The sequence below is a fragment of the Suricata suricatta genome, chromosome 15, assembly GCF_006229205.1.
Source record: "Suricata suricatta isolate VVHF042 chromosome 15, meerkat_22Aug2017_6uvM2_HiC, whole genome shotgun sequence".
Lineage (NCBI taxonomy): Eukaryota > Metazoa > Chordata > Mammalia > Carnivora > Herpestidae > Suricata > Suricata suricatta.
The window spans coordinates 50899093-50920502 of NC_043714.1; the positions used below are offsets into that span (position 1 = coordinate 50899093).

Below are 21410 nucleotides of genomic sequence, written 5' to 3' on the forward strand. Positions count from 1 at the left end.
TTAGTGTCTTTACACACTTTAATGATATATTTGTCTAAGTAAGATCATAAAGATTATGTGTGTGATTCTGCATAATTCTTTAAGAGATAATTAACCAGTAAATCCACAGATAATAACAATTTCCTTTTGAGAAACTTTGTAAGATGGAAAAAGATTCATCTCAATATTCAAATAGACTGAGTTCTCAGCTATAGTTGTTGACTTGACTCTTGTTCTGACTTTGGCTTTTAGAGGGAGAACATTTGTGTAATTCTCATTTATAAACTTTTGTGTGACCGTTATTAGTTTATCTAATTCAGCTTAGATATCTAATGGCAGCTGGCAGTCCATTGGTTAAGAGTACAGGCTCTAGGGTCGGACTGCCTGGATTTGAATCCTTCTGTGTGCCCTTGAATAAGTTACTTATCCTACTTCCCATCACTATTCGGCCCTCATGGATGCTTCGGATCCTGTGTTTCATCTACATCTACAATAATCTCCCTGACCAGAGAGTCCACTGAAAGGCCTCCATATGAGGTCCTCTTCCCCCATGCCAAAAAATAAATCACCAGGACTTTTAGATTTTGTTACTGGTACTGTGGGCCACAGTAGCTCTATGTTGTTGTAGACAGTTTGGGGTGTTGTTTTGTGTTTTAGTTTTCTAACGTGATATAAGAAACATGCTGTTTGTGTCCATCTCCTAGGTCACAGAGGACACACTGTCATTCCACACAGCTCATTGCTGGACCCTTCCCACTGCACACAGGAAGCCGAGTGGAGCGTTGGGTTCCCTGGGGCTGTCTGTGACGCCTCGGTCAGCTTCCACCGTTTGGCTTTCAACAAGCCTTCTCCAGTATCTCTGCTTGAAAAGGATGTGGTTCTCTCAGACTCTTTTGGTAAGTGGAATATAATAGTCTAACTAGTAACCTAAATGTTTTTCTATTTTCAGCATCATCTTTTTGAGTTGTCACTCACTATTTGGGACATGGAAGGAGTATAATATTTGTATTAGTCATCATCCAGGCAGGAAACAACTGACGCACCCAAAATGGGCATGTGAGGTTATGGAATAATTGCATGGACCAGCATGATGTTCTGCTGCACAAGGAACCTCCAGATAATATTACTACAGAGAGTCGGAAAGTTGACATATTCCTTGGAGCAAGATGGTAAAAATACGCTGTTGTCCCTGCCAGTGAAGGCAGGCCCTTTTGATTATCTTTGTTGATTGAAATGGGACAGGGAAAGCATTTGCTACGTCAACAGCTGTCTACCAGGTGCCAGGGAGTATTGGTTACCTGATTTGTTTTAGTGATGATACCATACCTGGAATATCAGATGAGCGTGACATCATTACTGACTCGGTTGCATTAATTTGCTGTCATTATTCATGATCCCTCTGGCATTTGCACCAGCCAAACAAGCTAGTTAAATGGGGATGTGCCCTTTGGTTGAGACATGCAGGAGCCCACCAAGGACCCCCTACTTCCTCACAGAGAGGGAGTCAGGGGAATAGGTAACTCATTACACACTCCTCTCTGCCTCTCTTTTTCCTCCGCTCTCCACTGTCCAAATTCATGGAGAATGGTGGACAGTGGGTCTGCAGAGAAAACAGTAAACATGAAGCAACTCTTTTATCATTTATTATGATGTTATCAGTTATTATATCTAACTTTAAAACATTCTAACTAGAGTTTCTTCCTCCTATGAATTGAAAAGGTCATACAGTAACTCTCTGAGTAATGGGTATGCCCACTTAATGGCTTAATAACATGAATTCCGTAGCCATTCCTTTTCTTCTGATTTCCAGATGTCCAAAATGGAGCAACATTACTTAAACTTTTAGAGACCGTGGTACAATAAACAATATTTTAATCAGTGTCATAGACTCTGTGTCTAAAGTTCTCTCTTAGCAAGAGAGCAGGATTATTAAAAAATAAGAGAGAGATGGCTCATGTCCAGGAAAAGACAAGAGCCCCAAATAAGGTCCTTGCCCCATATTTATCAAGATCAGAAGGCTTACAAACGTGATGGGCATTCATAAAGAGACAAAGAAACAGCGTTTTTTGAAGATATAGTTTGCGGATTTGGGTCAACATAAGACAAAATCTAGGCGCCGGCAGATGGGCAGATGGTTGTTAACAACCATAGGAGGCAGCGTGCCTATTTATCTTAGCTAGCCTAGGGAAGAAGACAGATAGGGGGACATAATCTCAAGGTTAACAAGACACTTTTTCTTTGGTTACCCATCTCCGCTCTGGGCTGTTTCCCCTGCAGCGCAGTGGTCTATAGTCCAATTTACTTGTTTTGCCTCACCTGGCCCTATTCTGTGACAGCAGCTTCTCCGCTAGAGTACTAAATCGGGGGGCATTTTGCCCTGCATGCCGAATCTTGCTTGCCTCACATACCTTTGTAATGGGAGCCTTTGTCCCCATTCCTATCTTGGGACTTTGCCCGTCCCTCTCTTCTCTATCTTTGCGGTTCAGTACCCCCTTATTCTTGGGATACCTTTACACTGTCCTATTCTTGGGGTGCCAATCATGTTTACCCAAACTTGGGTGTGATCATACTATGGCTTTTTATGTCTCTATGCCTTGTTCACCCATTGGTATAAGCCGAAGGATCCCTAAGCCTATTCCCCCACAAAGCAGAGTATCTACAAATGTTTTCTTCCAATTAAAAACAGATAAGCTAAAACAAAACAAAAAAACCCCAAAACATCAAAATCAAATGAGGTTGTTTTATCTAGTGAGATAATGCATTAATATTTCCCATTATTATGTATCAATACTTACCATAAAACTTTTAATCATATCTCCAAATACCTTATGACATACTGTGAGTTGACTGAACATTCGTTTTTTATAAAACATGGTCTAAGATTATTTTACAGAGGACTCAAAGATATACAAGCCACTGAGTAAATTATTTTAAATATACAGCATGATAAAAAAAATGTATGTCTTTATTTATTTTTAGCAGTAATATTTAAACATTATAAGTCTCTAGGTTTGTTTTTGGTGATTGTTGATTTTTTTTTTGGTGTTATTAGTGGTGGTAGTAGTGATGATTTTAGAGAGAAGTTTTTATTTGTGTTTTGTAAAGTTTATTTGAGAGAGAAAGAGAGTGGGGGAGGGGCAGGGAGGAGGAGAGAGAATTGCAAGTAGGTTCCATGCTCTGACAGCGGAGCCCAACGTAGAGCTCAAATCCACGAACAGTGAGATCATGACTTGGGCTGGAACCAAGAGTAGGATGCTTAAATGACAGAGCCACACAGGTGCCCTGTTTGTGTTTTTATTTTTGATTTAAGAAGTCTAATATTTCTGAATTTATGAGACTATAGCTTTCTTGTGAAGTCTCTCTGTGCCTAATTTTGCCTGATCCTTTCAGGAATGAAGATTTTTATTTGATTACTAAACTGAACACTTTGGTGGCAAGTCTATACATTTATCTTTCTGTCACCCACATAACTCAATACAAGACGTTGCAAATAGTAGAGACTCAGTGAGCATTGAATTGCAATGGAATTAGTTGTAGTTCTCAGACCAGATTACAGAGTAGAGGAAACATCATGCCATTTCCTTTATAATGTGACATAAAAAATAAATCCATTTTCATAGCCACACAAATTTGACTATTTTTATTTTATCTCCATTAAATCCAAATAAAATGATTTAGTACTAAAAATTAAAAACAGAAAAAAAGATCACTTGTTTTTATATATATACTAAATGAATAAAAAGTTCAAAAAATATACTAGAACAGTGGGAAATGAGATTTTATGTAACCTTACATATATCTTTAGATATCTTTATCAAAGTATCTTTATCAAAGTGTCTCATACATGGCAATGTATCTTTATGTATATATGTATGAATATATAGAATTTATATGTAAAGTTAGACCAGATGGCAAATTAATTTATGACACTGTTAGTGCTACTATAGACCAGATGGCAAATTAATCTGAGACACTGACTCTTAATGATACTATTTTTTTAAAATATCAACTTCAAATTTCAGTCCAAAATGCTTAAAATCAACATACTGAAAATGAGTGCATCTGAAAAAAAAATTAAGGAAACACAAGGAACTTTTAAAAATGACAATTACTTTTATTTACAAAACAATTATGAAGGAAGTACAGCCTAAAGTCTAATTCCATGCATCAGAAAACTTTGGTGGAGGTTGATTCTGCCAAACATAGAGCAAATTCTAGAGGTTGTGGATGATTTTCATGAACTCTAAGTCAGCTATTGCTTCCTGATAGACTATCCCCAAGCTTAATAGCTGAAATCTACAATCATTTGTTTTCACTCTCATGGGGTGGGGGGGAGGAGAACTGGGGGTTGGATGATCTTGGCTGTGCTCAGCTAAGTTGCTTTGCTTGAAGGTGAGGGGCCCCGTGGGCTTTGCTCCTCCCCAACAGTGGAATTCAGGTTGTTCCAGGGCGCAGGCTGAAAGGAGAGCCAGCTCCCTGGGGCAGGCTGCCTGCGTTGCAAGGGCAAGCCTCACTCAGCAAGCACTTTTCAAAGGGTTATGATTGGGCACCTAACATCAACAGGCTTGGGCAGTCTCCTCTGCACTCAAGGAACAGAGAGGAATGAATACTTGCTGAGTAATTCAGAGCATCATAGTTCTTGTCATACATTGCAGGTCTTTTGGAACTGTGTGTTTTTAGGGTCTCTGCTCATGGCCTTTTAAAATGCAATGCTAATTCACAAGCCTAAGAATTAATGAATTTGTTTCTCCATCGTACTGGAAATTTTTGCCTTATTCTCCAAAGAAAAAGGATGAGAGTTTATTTTATAGTCTTTCTTCTAGCTTCCTCTTCCTAAATTTGTAAGAGAAGAGTTTGCAAAGTTAACACAAAGTTCAGACAGAGACGATAAGAGAGAGGGAAGGGATAGGAAAAAACTGCATATGAGCAATTAATTGTAGATCTCTTCTTTATATTGTAAGAAATCTTTCCACATCTTCAGCTGAAGTTGTTTGGCACTTTCTCGTGAACAAGCATTGCTAAATTAAATATTTTTTCTCATAAGAGGTAGTTTAGGTTCTAAGTTTGCCGTTCACAAAATTCAGGGTATCATGGCCGGTGTTGGTGATAACTGTGGTGGTAGCCTAGATCCTTAACAGCTTTAAACCAAAACTTTCCATTAGTACTTGTTTTGCAGATTTTTATTAACTCAACAAATATGGGAAATCTAGTAAAGAATTACAACTTGTATTCGCATTCCCTGCAAATCAAGGATCCTGAAGAACTAAGTTATTAAAAGAATAGCAACACAATATATTTTATTTTTTTAAATGTCTTTATGTATTTATTTATTTTGAGAGGGAGAGAAGGATGCACAGGGCAGGTACAGTGAGAGGGAGAGAGAGAGCCCCAAGTAGGCTCCATGCTGTCAGCACAGAGCCTGACACAGGGCTCAGTCTCAGAAACCATGAGATCATGACCTGAACCAAAATCAAGAGTCAGACACTTAACTGACTGAGCCCCCTGGGGGCCCCACGACAGAATTATATTTTAGACCAATAATATTTAAAGAACTGTGTTAATATTTTTAAGCACTTTTGTCATAGTCAAAATCAACATCATGTTTGAATTTTATCTTTCCCTAAGGAATAACGATGCCCTCTCAATTCAGAATTCCAAGTGAGAAAGCATTTTGTATTTCAGCTAAGTGGAATATTAAACATTGGTGCCTTCGGTTAAAAAGACATAAGAACCTAAGAACTCAAGTAATGAAATGCTATACTGACTTCTTCACAGACTTCCGTTGACTAGGCTAATATTTCACATTTGCTCTTCTTGGTAAAAAGAGGAATTTTCTAGAGATAGAGATCACGATTATCTGGTTGTTTTACATTCTGTTACAGGCACAAGCATTGTTCCCTTTCAGAAGAAACGACTGACTCATATGTCTGGCTGGATGGCTCTGATTCCAAATGCAAAGCACATTAACTGGTATTTTAAAGATGTAGATCACGTAACCAACATATCCTATACATCAACATTCTATGGATTTAAGGTAAACAAAGAGCTATAAAATTCATCTTCTAATAATTATGATTGCATATAACATGAATACAGCATGAAAGGTGCTCACCTCACATCCTGACCTGCCCAAACTTCATGACCCACCCTACATAAGCAGCAAGCCAAAAAAAGAAACCTTGTGTAGGAATCAGAAGTCAACAATCTCAGCCGTATTCCCATAGTACGAAGCTGATATCCCTTTGTTATTACCATAATAAGAACTAGTATTTATTAAGTGCTGATGATGTTCCAGGTACCAGTTAAAAGGTTTATAATTTGTATTATTTCTAAAATTGTTTTTAATGTTTATTTATTTTTGAGAGAAGAGAGAGAGGGCAAGAGCAGGGGAGGGGCAGAGAGAGAAAGAGAGAGGGAGACCCAGCATCCGGAGCAGGCTCCAGGCCCTCAGCTGTCAGCACAGAGCCCAACGCCAGGCTTGAACCCACAGACTACAAGATCCTGACCTGAGACAAAGTTGAATGCTTAATGGACTGAGCCACCCAGGCACCCCTATAATTTCTATTTTTATGTACCAAACACAAAAAACAGCAGGCCAAGTCCTTTATGCCTACCATCTAGATCTATCTGAATCCAACATTCTGTGAATATTTACTTTTGATTTTTTTTTTTAAAGAAAGAAATATTTTTAGATGAAGCGGAAGTCCCCTGTGTGGCTTACCCTAATCTCATTCCCCCACTTTCCACCTCTAGTAGTAACCAGTGTCCTGAACTGGGATTCATATTCCTCAACTTATACTACGTATGTATAACCAAAAACAATACCTATCATTGTTTTAAATGTTTCAGATATTATAGAAATAAAATATTCTCTAAATATGTGTATGTGTAAGTGTATGTATATGCAGAGAGAGAGAGAGAGAGAGAGAGAGAGAGAGAGAGAAAGGCATTTGTTGCCTTAGGATATAGTTAGCATTATTTCCATAAACGTGTAAAATGTTGCTAAACAAAACATGAATGCAAGGTGACAAATTAAAACTAAAACTTAAGTCTTAATATGAGGGCTAGTTATATGTCATAAAAATCAATATATTAACATATAAAAGAAATCATATTTCGGGGAAAACTTTTATAGGAAGAAGACTATGTAATCATATCTCATAACTTCACTCAAAGTCCTGATATGTTTAATGTTCTGGATACGAGGAACGGCTCTTCAAATCCACTGAGTTGGAATACTAGCAAGAATGGAGACTGGCACCTTGAAGCAAACACAAGTACTCTTTACTACTTGGGTATGTGTTCACTGGGCCAGAGTGGTTCTAATGCTTTGTCAAAAGGAGAGAAAAAACTCCTCAAGAAGCAAAGATGTCATACGGTGCCTTGTTTTTGCAGGATTCAAGGAATGTTTGCCAAATGAAAGGACTAGAGACTAAATTATGTTGAAAAATGCCTTGAGTTGAATTAAGAACTTACATTTTAGTTTTTAAAAGAAATGTTTAAATATTTTATTTATTTATTTATGTATTTATTTAAGAGAGAGAAACTGAGTGAGTAGGGGAGAGAGGCAATGAGAGAGAGAGAGAGACAGAGAGACAGAGAGACAGAGAGACAGAGAGAGAATCTCAAGCAGGCTCCGTGCTCAGTGCGGAGTCTTACACAGGGCTCAATTCCACAACCCTGTGATCGTGACCTGAGCTGAAATTAAGAGTTGGATGCTCAACTGACTGAGCCACCCAGGCGCCCCAGAATTTATGTTTTATGTTTGGAGATAACGCCAACCCTGTTACAAATGGCCCTGACATTTATTTCACAAAATTAGAGGAAATGAGTACAAAGGAAGCTGCCAAATATTTTGTTTCCATTTTTATTCTTTTATTGTTTTAGGCGATTATAAATATTTAAGAATCCATTTTGAGTTCCAAAATACTTGTTTTGTCAAGATACTTTGACGGACTGCTTCTCAATAAGACATGTGCATTTATTTCATCAGAATTTTTCCATATGTGTTGCATACGTCTGAGCTCGACCAAACTATCTAGAGAATATTTTCAAGTTCTCATGGCTTTGTCTGCATTCAAGTTCTTTAATAATCATGTGAATTTATTTTGTTTAAAAAATGTTTATTTATTTTTGAGAAGGAGCACAAATGGGAGGAGGAAGAGGGAGACAGAGGATCTGAAGCAGGCTCCACACTGACAGCAGGGAGCCTGATGCGGGGCTCAAACTCATGAACCCTGAGATCAGGAACTGAGCTGAAGACAAACTAAGCTGAAGCCCTTGACCAACTAGAGCCACCCAGGTGCCCTGATCATCATATTCATTTAAAAACTTTCCTTTACTTTCAGTGTCAGGAAGAAATGACCTTGAGCAGAGCCAGCCCATTTCTGGGACCCTGGATCCTGATGTGAAAGATGTTGTTATTAATTTCCAAGCTTACTGCTGCATCCTCCAGGATTGCTTTCCTGTACATCCCCCAGCAACAAAACCAATTCCCAGGAAGCGACCAGCCTCATATAAGTATATTGGCCTTTTGTTTGTTAATACCTTTGATAGCACTTGACAGAACTCTTTCACACCTCACTCCTGGCTGAGAGAATGCCTTGGGCCTGCAGGATGCCTTCTAAGTCACCCAGCACGCCTACACTCATTACTTCACCTGGGCCTTATAACCACCCTGATGAGAAAATGAAAAATCCGTCTCACAAAAATTATGTGTGAATGTTACTGGTAATCTCAAACTTACGGAAGTTAGATATGGAGTGTTAGGCCAACTCCCTTACTATATTAGGTGAGGAAGCTGATACCAGCGACCTTAGTGAATTATGCAAGATCCCAAAGCTTTTGATGGCACTTCCAGAATAGCCCCAGAAGCTAATTCTCCTCCTTCATCCAATGCTTTCTTAACAGGGGTGTCTCTTTGTCTAGAATAACTATCATAGTCCAATCTTGTAATACAACTTATTTAATTTTAGTTCAGACTCCGTGTCTCCCCCTCTTTCTGCCCCTCCCCAGCTCATGTTCTGTCTCTCTCTGTCTCTCAATAATAAATAAATGCTAAAAAATTTTTTTAAATAGTTCAAATGTTTGATTTCCTCATATATGTTAATTCTTCCAGTTAAAAATAATTTTTCTATCTTTGAAATTTACATAGCCCTTTACCTTTATTTCTCATGTGAATCATCTCTACCTTGTATTATGGTAATTACCATACATCTTGGTACTAGTATGTGGTGATTATACTAGTCTTTAAGGCCCTTAAAGGTATGATCCTGATTTAATGTATATTTGTATCCTTTATGGCCAAATAAGAATCATAAAGTAATGTCAGTGATGATAAAAGCTAAGATTCGGTGACCACTTCAGAGCCTACTACTACGCATCAGGTACAACCCAATATTTTTATTAGGTGAATTTATATTTCAAAATATAGAGATACTACAGTAACTATTTTACAAAAGAATAATTGACTTTTTAAATATATTAATCCAATCATTAAAAAATACATACGTGCTGAACACCTGCTATGCCCCAGGCACCGTGCTGAGCGCTGGGGAGTCCATTGTAAAAATCACAGATGTGGTCCCTGCCCTCGCTGCCCTCACATTCTATTCAGAGACAGATGCCAACAGAAGCAAGCAAAGGAATAAAAAAGTAAACAGAAAATAAAGCACATGAGTGTGGATTTTAATAAAGGCTATAAGGGCAGTGGGTAGGGGCTGGGACAGGGAGCAGCATAGCAGGGACCCTCTTTGCGTGGGGTGGTTTGAAAGGAGGGGGCATTCCAGCTGAGAGCCAAAGGGTGCGAACGGTGGGAGAGCAGTGTTCTGGGCCTAGGAGGCATCTTGGGCAGAGACCCTGCAGTGGGAAAGAGTGTGGCATATCCAGGAACAAAGAGAAAATCAGCATGGCTGGACCCTGGTGAGCAGAGGAGAGTGGCCTGGAAATGTTTTGGAAACAGGTAGAAATCAGACCACTCAGCTCAAGCCGGCAGTTAGTATTAAGCAGTAGAAGCTTTTAAATGCTTCTTAGCTGAGAAGTAACATACTCCAAATTGCATTTTGGAAAGACCACTTTTGCTACTCTGTTAACATTACAGAAAGACAGTGGAGAAAGCAGAAAGGCTCATGAAAAGACTCTAGAGAGCATTGTAAGAGACATGGGCCACCAAGGTTATTGACCAAAAAGCCCTCATGTAGTGTAAGGTAGATAAAATTATTGAAAACTTGATTAATATTTATTATGACTCCCTAATAGATTTAGATGGGTCTAGACCAGAATGTGATCGAGGAATATGTTGTTATACTAGGTGTATATATCTTAGCATAGAGGTTTTTTCCCCTGCATAGTGTGGGTTCTGCTCTGTAGAAATAACTGTAATTGGATTTGTTAGTTAGTACTATGCAGATAATACTATCAGTGAAAACAAACAAAATCTTGATCCAGAGTTGGTTCCTCAGGTTTAGGATGTAAAGCTCTAGTTATTCAACACATATATGCTTAGTTTAAGAAGTATTAGGCTTTATTGGTTATAACAATGAGCAGCAAGTAGAAGAATGTATGAAATGCATGGTATAGTAAGAATGAAAGGCTATTAATCTTGAGAAAAGCTAGATACAATCAATTACAATCTGTACAATGCTGGTCAGGTTATTTGGTTAGAACGATACAACCTTAAACAAACCTTCCCTAAAATTGCTTCATGAAAAATAAGGTATTATTGTAAATCTAAGTTAACTGCTAACCTTCTTTTAAAACTATTAAAATAAATATTGATAAGAGAATTTTTGATTAACACATTTCTTAATGATACAACTTAGTAATTCAGTTGCATAATACAAGTACACTTTTGACCAAACTGTATATTGACCCGTTTGTAGAATTCCAGAATTAGAATCATAGAATTTTTAAATTTTTTACTAGAGGTTAAGGAAGCAACCTCTGACTGAATGTTTTCCAGTGGGAAAATATCATCAAATTTATAATAATATTCTTTACAACAATTTGGACTGAGGTGGTTTCTAGAAAGTATAGTGATGAAAAGAGGAGGCTGCCTCTCCCCCAAAGCACTTTTTATATCTATTTCAGGGTTTTTTTTTTAATGTTTTTTATTTATTTTTAGAGACAGAGAGAGGCAGCATGAGCAGGGGAGGGCCAGAGAGAGAGGGAGACACAGAATCTGAAGCAAGCTCCAGGCTCTGAGCTAGCTGTTAGCACACAGCCCGATGCGGGGCTCAAACCTAGAAACCATGAGATCATGACCTGAGCCAAAGCTGGATGCTTAACCGACTGAGCCACCCAGGTGCCCCCTATCTATTTCAGTTTAAGGTAACCCTCACTCTGGTTATGCACCTGCCAGCTCTGCCCCCAGCTCAGGGGCTTACCCCCATTGACTCATCCTTGCCATTTCACATCGCTAATTCCATCGCTTCCTTCACAGAATCTAGCTGACCATATCTTCTTTCTTTCCCCAGCAGTAGCACCATATATGTAAGGGGCTTTAAAGGGACAAAGGAGGCATTTCTTTTCCTGTTAAAAAATATATTTTATGTTATTTTTTGAGAGATAGAGAAAGGGAGAGAGAGCGAGCAAGCTGGAGAGGGTCAGAGAAAGAGAGAGAAAGAGAGAGAGAGAGAGAGAGAGAGAGAGAGAGAGAGAGAGAGAGGGAGACTCTCAAGCAGGCTCCACGCTCAGCTCAGAGACTGATGCGAGGTTCAACGTCACAACTGTGAGATCATGACGTGAGCTGAAATCAAGAGTTGGGTGCTTAAGCTACCCAGGTGCCCCAGGATGCATTTATTTTTACTTTCTACCATGTGAAATGTTTTTTAAAAATGTTTAATGTTTATTTATTTTTGAGAGAGAGACACACACAGAGCACGAGCAGGGGAGGGTCAGACAGAGAGGGAGACACAGATTCTGAAGCGGACTCCAGGCTCTGAGCTGTCAGCACAGAGCCCAATGTGGGGCTTGAGCCCACAAGCCATGAGATTAAGACCTGAGCCAAAGTCAGATGCTCAACCGACTGAGCCACCCAGGTGCCCCTCTACCATGTAAAATCTTTAAAGAAATTAAATATGTTACATCTTAGCCAAAACTAGGGTATCACAGTGTGAGGATTTAGTGGGAGAAAAAGCGATTCAGATTGTAGGTGAAAAGGAAGTTTTCTTCCATGAGAAATAAAAGCTGTATGTGTAATCATATGTGTTGAGTATTCTACCAACTGTGCATAGCTGCTTGCCTACTTAGTGACAATATAAAGTCTCTAATTTGCATTCTACCATCCCCAAAACATCTCATATAGTGGTATACCCTAAGGTGATGATCCTTAAGTATATATAGATAATACTTAACGGAATTATTTCTCTTCTCTTTTCAGCTTCTGGTCAAATGATTCATTTTGGCAATCATCTCGAGAAAATAATTATACCATCCCTCACGCAGGGGCCAATGTGATTATTCCTGAAGGTAAGTACGTGGACCTAAATAAATGAATGTCTATGTTTACGTGGCATTAGGATAGACACAACAATAGTTAGCATTCCACCTTTAAGCAGCACACCTTGGGGAAAGAGCAAATGTGAAGAGATGGATTCTATTACTGTGTCCTGGGTACCAGACCCAGCCTTCTGGGTTTCATGTGGATTTAAGGAGAGTAGATTTCCTGGGGGAGACAAAAATAAGTCATCGTCTGGCAAAAGGGTTGCAGACTTTGAAAGGGCTCACTGATAAGGTTGTCAGTGTTTTCATCTATTAGCAATAGTCTATGGATTATGTTGTATTTCTCATAATAAAGTATTGTTTTATAGGAACATGGATTGTGGCAGACACAGATATTCCATCAATGCAAAGTCTCCTTATTCGGGGAGTTCTAGAACTGGAAGATAAACACAGTGTGGGAGGTGTAGAGTCTTCTTATAGAAAGGTTGTTCTGAATGCTACCTACATATTACTTCAGGTAAGAGGGAAGGTCATGATCTTGGAGTTCATGAGTTTGAGCCCCGCATCAGGCTCTATGCTGGCAGCTCACAGCTCAGAGCCCGGAGTCTGCTTCCGATTCTGTGTTTCCCTCTGTCTCTGCCCCTCCCCCGCTCATGCTATGTCTGTCTGTCTGTCTGTCTGTCTGTCTCTCTCTCTCTCTCTAACAAATAAATAAACATTAAAAAAATTATAAGAAAGCATGTTCAATCGATGTGAATTAAAAAAGCACAACTGTCCCTATCCAATGAGATGTTTAGTATATTTCTGCTGTCCTTTAAACTGGTGGCTACACATTCCTTAGGGAGTAATTATACTACTTTTTATTGTGAAGTTTTAATCCTATGTAGAATATTTGTATTATTGTTAGGTAAAGCTAACCCTACAACTTGGTCCAACAACCAGAGAATCCCCAAGAGTTGTGGAAAAAAACAAAAGATTTAAACCTTTTCTTTTTTTAAGAAAACAGTGCTTCCTAAAAGGAATGGACATAGATGGAATTAAGAAAACAGGAGAAGACTACTAAAAATATTTATTTGTTTGGAACAATAACCTCATTCTCGCATAAAGCTCAGACAGTCTTGAACATGTAACAGTATAATTAGTTGAATTGTTTTATCAGTTTTTATTATTAATTAAAAAGAATGGTCTAACCAAAAAGCGATTAAGTGTCCTAAGAAAGTAAAAGTGTGTAGTCGCTTTTCTTTGCTAAAACTAGGCCTTTTCTGCTTTAAAGATATGTAACATTTTGGTATTTAGATGCATGAGCTTTGAAGTAAATTAAAGCCACCACTGAGTCCTTACCTCCGTTGGGAATGTTGTGTAAGTTATTTGACCACTTTTAGCACCAGTTTTCTCCCTATCAAGTGAAAATCATAACAGCAATTCAAGAGTTTAGTGTAAAGGTCAAATGATGTAATGTATGTAAAGCCTTACACATCATGCCTGGCACAGAATCAGAAAGCATTTAGTAATAGCTATCATTATGAACAATGAGGCTCCTTAAGAAACAAAATAGATGAACATAGGGGAAAGGGGGGAAAAAGAGTGAAGCAAACCAGAAGAGACTAAACTTAGGGTTGATGGAGGGAAGTGGTGGGGGATGGGCTAAATGGGGGATGGGCATTAAGAAGGGCACTTGTTGTGGGTATTGTATGTAAGTGATGAGTCGCTAAATTCTACTACTGAGACCAGTATTACACTATATGTTAACTAACTAAAATTTAAAGAAAAATTAAAAAAAAACCATAACAAAACAGTGAGGCCTCCTACTGGGCATAGCTGGGAATTAAGTGTGAGGAGTGTATTTCATATTGGGCTAAAATAAAATGTGATCTGTCCAGTAGCACTAGTCTAGGTCTAAGCAGGTGCAGCTTTAGGACAGTACTGACAATCATTAGCTAATAAGTCCGACCTTGAAAACTCATTTAAGCAGCCTATCCCAAAGTGACAGGGTTAAATCAAGGTCTCTTCCAGATACAATACTGTTCTTTGCATAACAAATTTCACTCATTTTTACTAGAGGAGGCTGCTAGTATCTTTCTAATTCCATTTTTATGGGTGAAAAGTTTTTCTGCTCAATTTTTAAGTATTAACAATCTGCTTCACTGCAGGGGGGCAGATTGATTGGTGGCTGGGAAGATAACCCTTTTAAAGGAGAATTAGAGATTGTTCTTAGAGGAAATCATTCTACTCCAGAGTGGGCACTGCCCGAAGGACCAAATCAAGGATCAAAGGTCTTAGGTATGTGTTTCCAGATACCAAAACTATCATGTCAGTTTTGAGAATCTATGTTATTTTTTAAAAAAATTTTTAATGTTTATTTATTCTTGAGAGAGAGAGAGAGAGAGAATGAGGGAGGATCAGAGAGAGCTAGACACAGAATCCGAAGCAGGCTCCAGGCTCTGAGCTGTCAGCACAGAGCCCGACATGGGGCTCAAACCCATAAACTGTGAGATCATGACCTGAGCCAAAGTCGGACACTCAACCAACTGAGCCACCCAGGCACCCTGAGAATCCATTTTAAGACATACAGCACTAAAATACCTATGAGTTCATGATACTATGGTATCAGAAGCTCTTATAGACATTTATTTATAGTAAAGGGTTATTAAAATAAATTTTTAAATTTTTAAATAAATCATGTCACACTAAAATACGTATAGATGTATATATGTGAAGCCAAAATATAATTCATTGCAAAACTAACATTAATCTTACCATATGTATATTATTTCTCCAATCTGGTTTTCTTTAGAACTTTCTCTTTTTAAAAATAATCATACTTTCTCATATTTGGTGCTTTTCCCTAAAAAGGTAACTTTTCAACACATTATTCTACTTATAGTATTAATAGTATGTGGATCAATTGACTCTGCCATCAGTTATCCAATCACAACTGTTGTGGAACTTTATACTTTTCGATTGGATATGTATGGTTATACATATTCCTATCTGAGCCTGGAAAGTAAAGGAGCTGAGAAGGATTATTTGGTCATAATTAATAACCAAGTTTATTAACACTGCTGCATATCTGTTGGAAAGATACAAACAAGCGTGTGCAGCCGTTGCTTTGCCACTCAATGTGTGAAACAGTGACACTCAGTAAATAGGGGCATAAAAAATGGCTTCACACTGAAGGAGTCAGCTTTCCACTGGTGAGTGTTCCAAGGCAGACAAATTCCATCTTAAAAAAAACTTACTTTTGTGTGTTTATTTTTTTGTTTCAAAAGTAACATTTCAAACAACATAAATAATATCAGTAAGAAATCTTAAGAAAAATATACATCTTTCCAATTCTACCCCATCATGAGGAAACTGGTATCTGTATTTGCAGTTTTTACATGTCTTCTCGTTTTTTACATATGTGTATATTCAGATTGCATATATTGATTTGCGGTTATAGTATTGTGCCTTTTACAAAAACATGGCCAAACTAAATGTATTCCTATGCAGTTTTCTTTCTCAGTTAACATATTACGGATATCTTTCTGGTCAGTATTTATAGATAACACTCTTCCCATATTACCCTACTGTATTGGTATGTTATAATTTATTCCATCATTCTCTTATTGATGTACATTTAGATTTATTCCAGTTTTCCAATATTTCCAAATATTATCATGGTAGACATCCCCATTCATGTATCCTTGTGCACTGGCTATAATTTCTATGGACCTGATTCCTAGAAGTGGGTCAGTGAGCCAAAGCCATCTTGTATGAACAGTTTCATTTTATATTAGAACCTAACTCAGTACTATGTGGTGAATAAATAGAAGCATTTCTCCTTCAGGAGTGTTTGGGGAGCTGGACCTTCATGGAATTCCACGTTCAATATATAAAACTAAGCTCTCAGAAACTGCGGAGGCGGGGTCCAAAGTCCTATCTCTAATGGATGCCGTGGATTGGCAGGTACAGGAACCATAATGTGGTGGGCACTGAATACACATAGTGGGTCAACTTAAAAAGGTTTCTTTTTTATTCACATGGAGCTTTATTTTCTCATAGGATTAATAAGATAAGAAATGTATATTTTGCATTAACTTATACTCAGAAGCTGACCTGATAGTAAGCATTCAAAAATCGGGATTTTAAATGTCCTTCAGAATATATACAAAACATTATTTATCTTTAATTATGAAAGGAAAATATGAAAGCTTTTAAATGAAAAAAATTTTTTATAAGTGTCTTTCCTATATTTCAGGAATATCAAGTAATAGCTAATTATGTAAAAAAAAACCTGGGGAAATTTAAGTCTTAAGAATATTGTACTGACCAGTTTTAAATAAAAATATGAATATATTTGCTTTAATTTAATTTCTTAAAAATATATTCCCTGTGATTTTATTTAGTGACCTCAGTGCAGAGTTTGTTCTTTCGGATAATACCATGTTGCTAATCAGATATAAATTAAATTCGAATTTTTAAAGTTATTATTAAGAAATAGAAACCCATTTTAAAAGATGTTTCTGAATTTTGCACTTGAATTTTTCTAAGGAGGGAGAAGAGATTGTGATAACAACTACAAGCTATGATTTCTACCAGACAGAAACAAGAAGTATCATTAAAGTCCTGCATGACCAGAAAATTCTTATTCTCAATGATACCCTTTCCTATACTCACCGTGGTAAGTATCTGTTCTTTAACTAAATACATATGTAATTAAAATGCCTTGAAATGCTCCCATTTTTAGTGATCTCCTTTGTAATTACAGCTATTTGATTTTTAAAACCTAACACTTTTGAGGAACCTTTCACTCTGATTGGTGCAGTGCCCAAGGGGCACTACTGCAGGGCCACCAGCAAGGACTAATGTATAAATCCCATGGGATAATATTAGCACTTTCTGTTTTAAGCAAGCTTCTAAGTGATTCTCATCCACACTGAATTTTAAGAATCCTTGACTCAAGAGCATCTTTATCCTAATTTGTTTTAACACATTTCTCAGCTGTAACTGCATTTGGAAACGCTACAACAAAATGGTTAAACCATAATTCTCAAGGACAGAAGGAATTCATCATAATCATCTGAAGATGATCTTTCAACTTATAGGATCAGGGCTATCCCAGCACCCACCTTTTCCCCATTTGACAGGCTACCTTCATCTGAATCCAAGAAATGGTAGCAAAAAGGGATGTTATGTTAGAAAAGCCATATGGATGCTTCTGATGCTCATGAGAACTCCAGCTGTAATGTGGTATGATGTATAGGAAGATATTTGACTTTCATGGAAAAAGAAACTTCAAAGAACTTTTTACAGTAGTTCTTTTGATAGAAGCACATGTGTATATCAAACATTTTTTAATCAAAAGGAAAATGTCTTGTTGACCAACACTGTAATTGTAAAATAAGTGGTTTTTGAAGTTTGACATTATAGATTCTTTCATTTAAACTACAAAACATTTCCTTCTGTTGAAATGCACCTGCTTGCCTTAAAATTTTGAGTAAGAGTTCTAGAAATGTAGAATGTAATTTAGATTATGTTTTACAGATTATTAAGATGTAAATGTACAAACTGTGTTTGATATGCTACTACACATTTGTAAAAATTGTGACTGATATAAAATATGCTGTAGGAAAATTGGAACAAACCAATGTGAAGGCATCAGAAAAGATAATATCTATGTTCTTCTGATTATCCTTATGACCTTAGACAAATTATTTTACTTCTCTACCTCATTTTCTCAACTTGCCTTACAACAGTGATTTCATTTATAATTTGAAGTTATTGCGAACTACCAAGTAAACAATAACTTCATAATTGCTGATTAGAATCATACTTTTGGTGTAAATAGAAGAAATGATTTTTATTTATTTCATTTTGTAAATTAACAAGTATTATGGGGGCATCTAAAATGGCGATATAGTAGGAGAACGCTATAGGCTCATCATGTCCCTCGAACACAACTAGATAACTGTCAGATCGTTTTGAATACCCAAGAAATCAACCAGAGGGCTGACAGAACAAACTCCACAACTAGACAGAGAAGCCACATGGAGGAAGGAGGTAGGAGGGACAAAGAAGCAAATCACTGTGGAGGTGCTGTGGAGAGGAGGGAGCCCTGGTGGTGGAGGAAGGCAGAAGAGAGCGTAGCGCACAGGGGTACACAGAAGGAAAACACTTCCTCAAAGCTATTGCCTAGGAAAACAGAGCAGCTGACTTTCCTGGGTTTTTGCAACCAGGGGGGCTTGAAGACTAGAGTTTTACTGGTCTGTGGGCCTGGCTTGTATACAGCCCTGAGGGCACTGCCCTGCTCCTGGAGAGAAGGCAGGCAAACAACTGGGGGGCAGATGGGAGAATCTGAGGAATGCCTACAACACGCAGGGAGAGATTGTTCCCTCTTCTTGGAGTGTCCGTGAACAACAGCATTCATGGAGATGCATCTCTGTATCAGGAGTCCATGGGCGCCATTTTCCCTCCCTGTCCCTCAGCATAGCTGCAGAGCCACATGCAGCTCATCTGGGACACTGGCTGCCTGGCCTCCCTCTTCGAGTCCCCCCCCCCCCCCCCCCCCCCCCCCCCCCCCCCCCCCCCCCCCCCCCCCCCCCCCCCCCCCCCCCCCCCCCCCATGCTCTGGCGGGACTGCCCTTCTTGAACAAGCCAGCCTCAGTGCCTCAGTCCCAGGGTGGCAGGCCTCTCCCCCAGAAGACCCATGCAGGTCCCCAGCACACCAAGTTCCTAAGGCCTGGAGTTTTAAGTCTGCAGGCTTGCTTGGGATAGAGCCCTGAGGGCACTGCCCTGCTCCTGGAGAGAAGGCAGGCAGACAAGGTTGGGGATCGGGGTGGGGGCAGACCGTGTGGAAACAACAATCTGAAAACTATCTGGGATTCTCAGCAGGGAGACGATTTGCTGTTCTGGGGGTTCTTCCCTGAGAGGCAGTGTGCCTGGAGACTCCTCTCTGGGGACAAAGGGGCTGCCTAGCATCATTTCCCACCCCCGCCCCTCAGCATAAACACAGAAGCACCCTCAGTAAACAGCACAGCACCGAAAACTGGCTGTCTAGCCTGCCTACGCCACCTCCCACACTGCTGCACTCCACCAGTATGGCCCTTTTCAGTCAAGTATGCCCCAATCCCAGCATGGAGGACCCCTTCCTTAAAAGACCAGGAGAAATTGCTGCCCATACCATGTCTCCTTCTGCAGAGACTTCTGCAGGGCTTAAGTTCTAGTGGCATTGCATCAGGTCTTATTTAACAAGCAGACCAGAGCAAACCAAGTTAAAACTTGGCACAGTTTGTATGGCCAAGGACCAAACACTGCCCACTGCAGGCAAGGAGAGCCTCTGCAGACAACTAGCCTGAAGGATAGAGCAGCCAAAACACTATAGCAGAGGGCATGCAGCAAACACTAGAGACCCTCCTTGAAGCTCCAGGCCCTGGACACTATATGACCTCTTCTTCATAAAACCATTACTCTAAGGAGCAGGACATATAACAGACTTTTCTACCACAAAGAAGAAAACAGAAACTTAGACAAAATGTCAAGATGAAGGAATTCATCCCACATGAAAGAACAAGATAAGGTCACAGCCAGAGATCTAAGCGAAACAGATTTATATCTGTATAACATACCTGATGGAGAATGTAAAGCAACAGTCATAAGGATACTCAATGGGATTAAGAAAAGAATGGAAGACTTCAGGAAGGCCCTTACCACAGATATAAAATAGTTTAAAAAACATAGTCAGAAATGAAAAATGCAATAACTGGAATTTTACAGACTGAATGCAATGAGCACAAGAATGGAAGGAGAAGAGGACCTACTAAGGGGTATAGAAGCTAGAATAATGGAAAATAATAAAGTTGAACAGAAGAGAGAAAGAATTATGGCTCACAAGAGTAGACTGAGGGAACTCAGTGACTCCATCAGGTGTGGTAACATTTGTAGTATAGAAGTCCCAAATAAAGGAGAGAGAGAAAAGGGAAGAAAATTTATCTGGGGAAATAATAGAAGAAAATTTCCCTAATCTGGAGAAGGAAACAGATATCCCGATCCAGGTGGCACAGAGAATTCCCATCAAAATCAACAAAGCAGGCCAACACCAAATTGTAATTACATTTGCAAAGTATAGTGATAAAGAAAAAAGTTCTAAGAGCAGTGAGACAAAAGTAGTCCTTAACTTACAAGGGAGGATACATAAGGCGAGCTGCATATCTCTCAACAGAAACCTGGCAGGCCAGGAGGGAGTGGCATAATGTATTCAACTTACTGAATGGGAAAAATCTGCAGCCAAGAATACTCTATGACAGCAAGGCTGTCATTCAGAATAGAAAAAGACATAAAGAGTTTCCCAGACAAACAAAATCTAAAGAACTTATGACCATTAAACTAGTCCTGCAAGAAATAGTAAAAGGGATTCTTTGTGTGGAAAGGAAAGACCAAGAGTGACAAAGACAAGAAAGGAACAGAGAAAATCTCCAGAAACAAAACAAAACAAGTAAAAAAATGACACTAAATATATATCTGTCAATAACTTCTCTGAAGGTTAATAGATTAAACAGTCAAATCAAAAGACATAGGGTGTCAGAATGGATTAAAAATAAACAAGCCCTACTTATATGCTGCCTATAAGAGTCTCATTTTAGACCTAAAGACACCTGCAAATTGAAAGTGAGGAGATGGAGAAACCTTTATCACACAATGGACATCAAAAGAAAGCCAGAGTAGTAATACTTATATTGGATAAACTAGATTTTAAAACAAAGACTGTAACAAGAGATGAAGAAGGGCACTATATCATAATTAACCAGAGATCTAACTATTGTAAATACTTATGCCCCCAACATGAAAGAACCCAAATATATAAAACAATAACAAACATAAGGAACTAATTGATAATAATACAATAGTAGGGGACTTTAACACCCCTCTTACAGCAATGAACAGATCATCTAAGCAGAAAATCAACAAGGAAACAATCACTTTGAATGACACACTGGACCAAATGGACTTAA

The 21410-nt window shown here is 38.6% G+C and overlaps 1 protein-coding gene across 1 annotated transcript in view; it reads left to right on the forward strand.

Annotated features, from left to right (window-relative positions):
* PKHD1L1 (PKHD1 like 1) overlaps nt 1-21410 on the forward strand; it is a 152809-nt gene that overhangs the window by 86909 nt on the left and 44490 nt on the right. Inside the window, exons 50-58 of the mRNA XM_029923967.1 lie at nt 684-875; nt 5862-6013; nt 7115-7274; nt 8328-8499; nt 12359-12447; nt 12789-12937; nt 14571-14700; nt 16250-16368; nt 16954-17083. Of these exons, the coding sequence (XP_029779827.1) occupies nt 684-875; nt 5862-6013; nt 7115-7274; nt 8328-8499; nt 12359-12447; nt 12789-12937; nt 14571-14700; nt 16250-16368; nt 16954-17083 (1293 nt within the window). The remainder of the gene's footprint in view (nt 1-683; nt 876-5861; nt 6014-7114; nt 7275-8327; nt 8500-12358; nt 12448-12788; nt 12938-14570; nt 14701-16249; nt 16369-16953; nt 17084-21410) is intronic.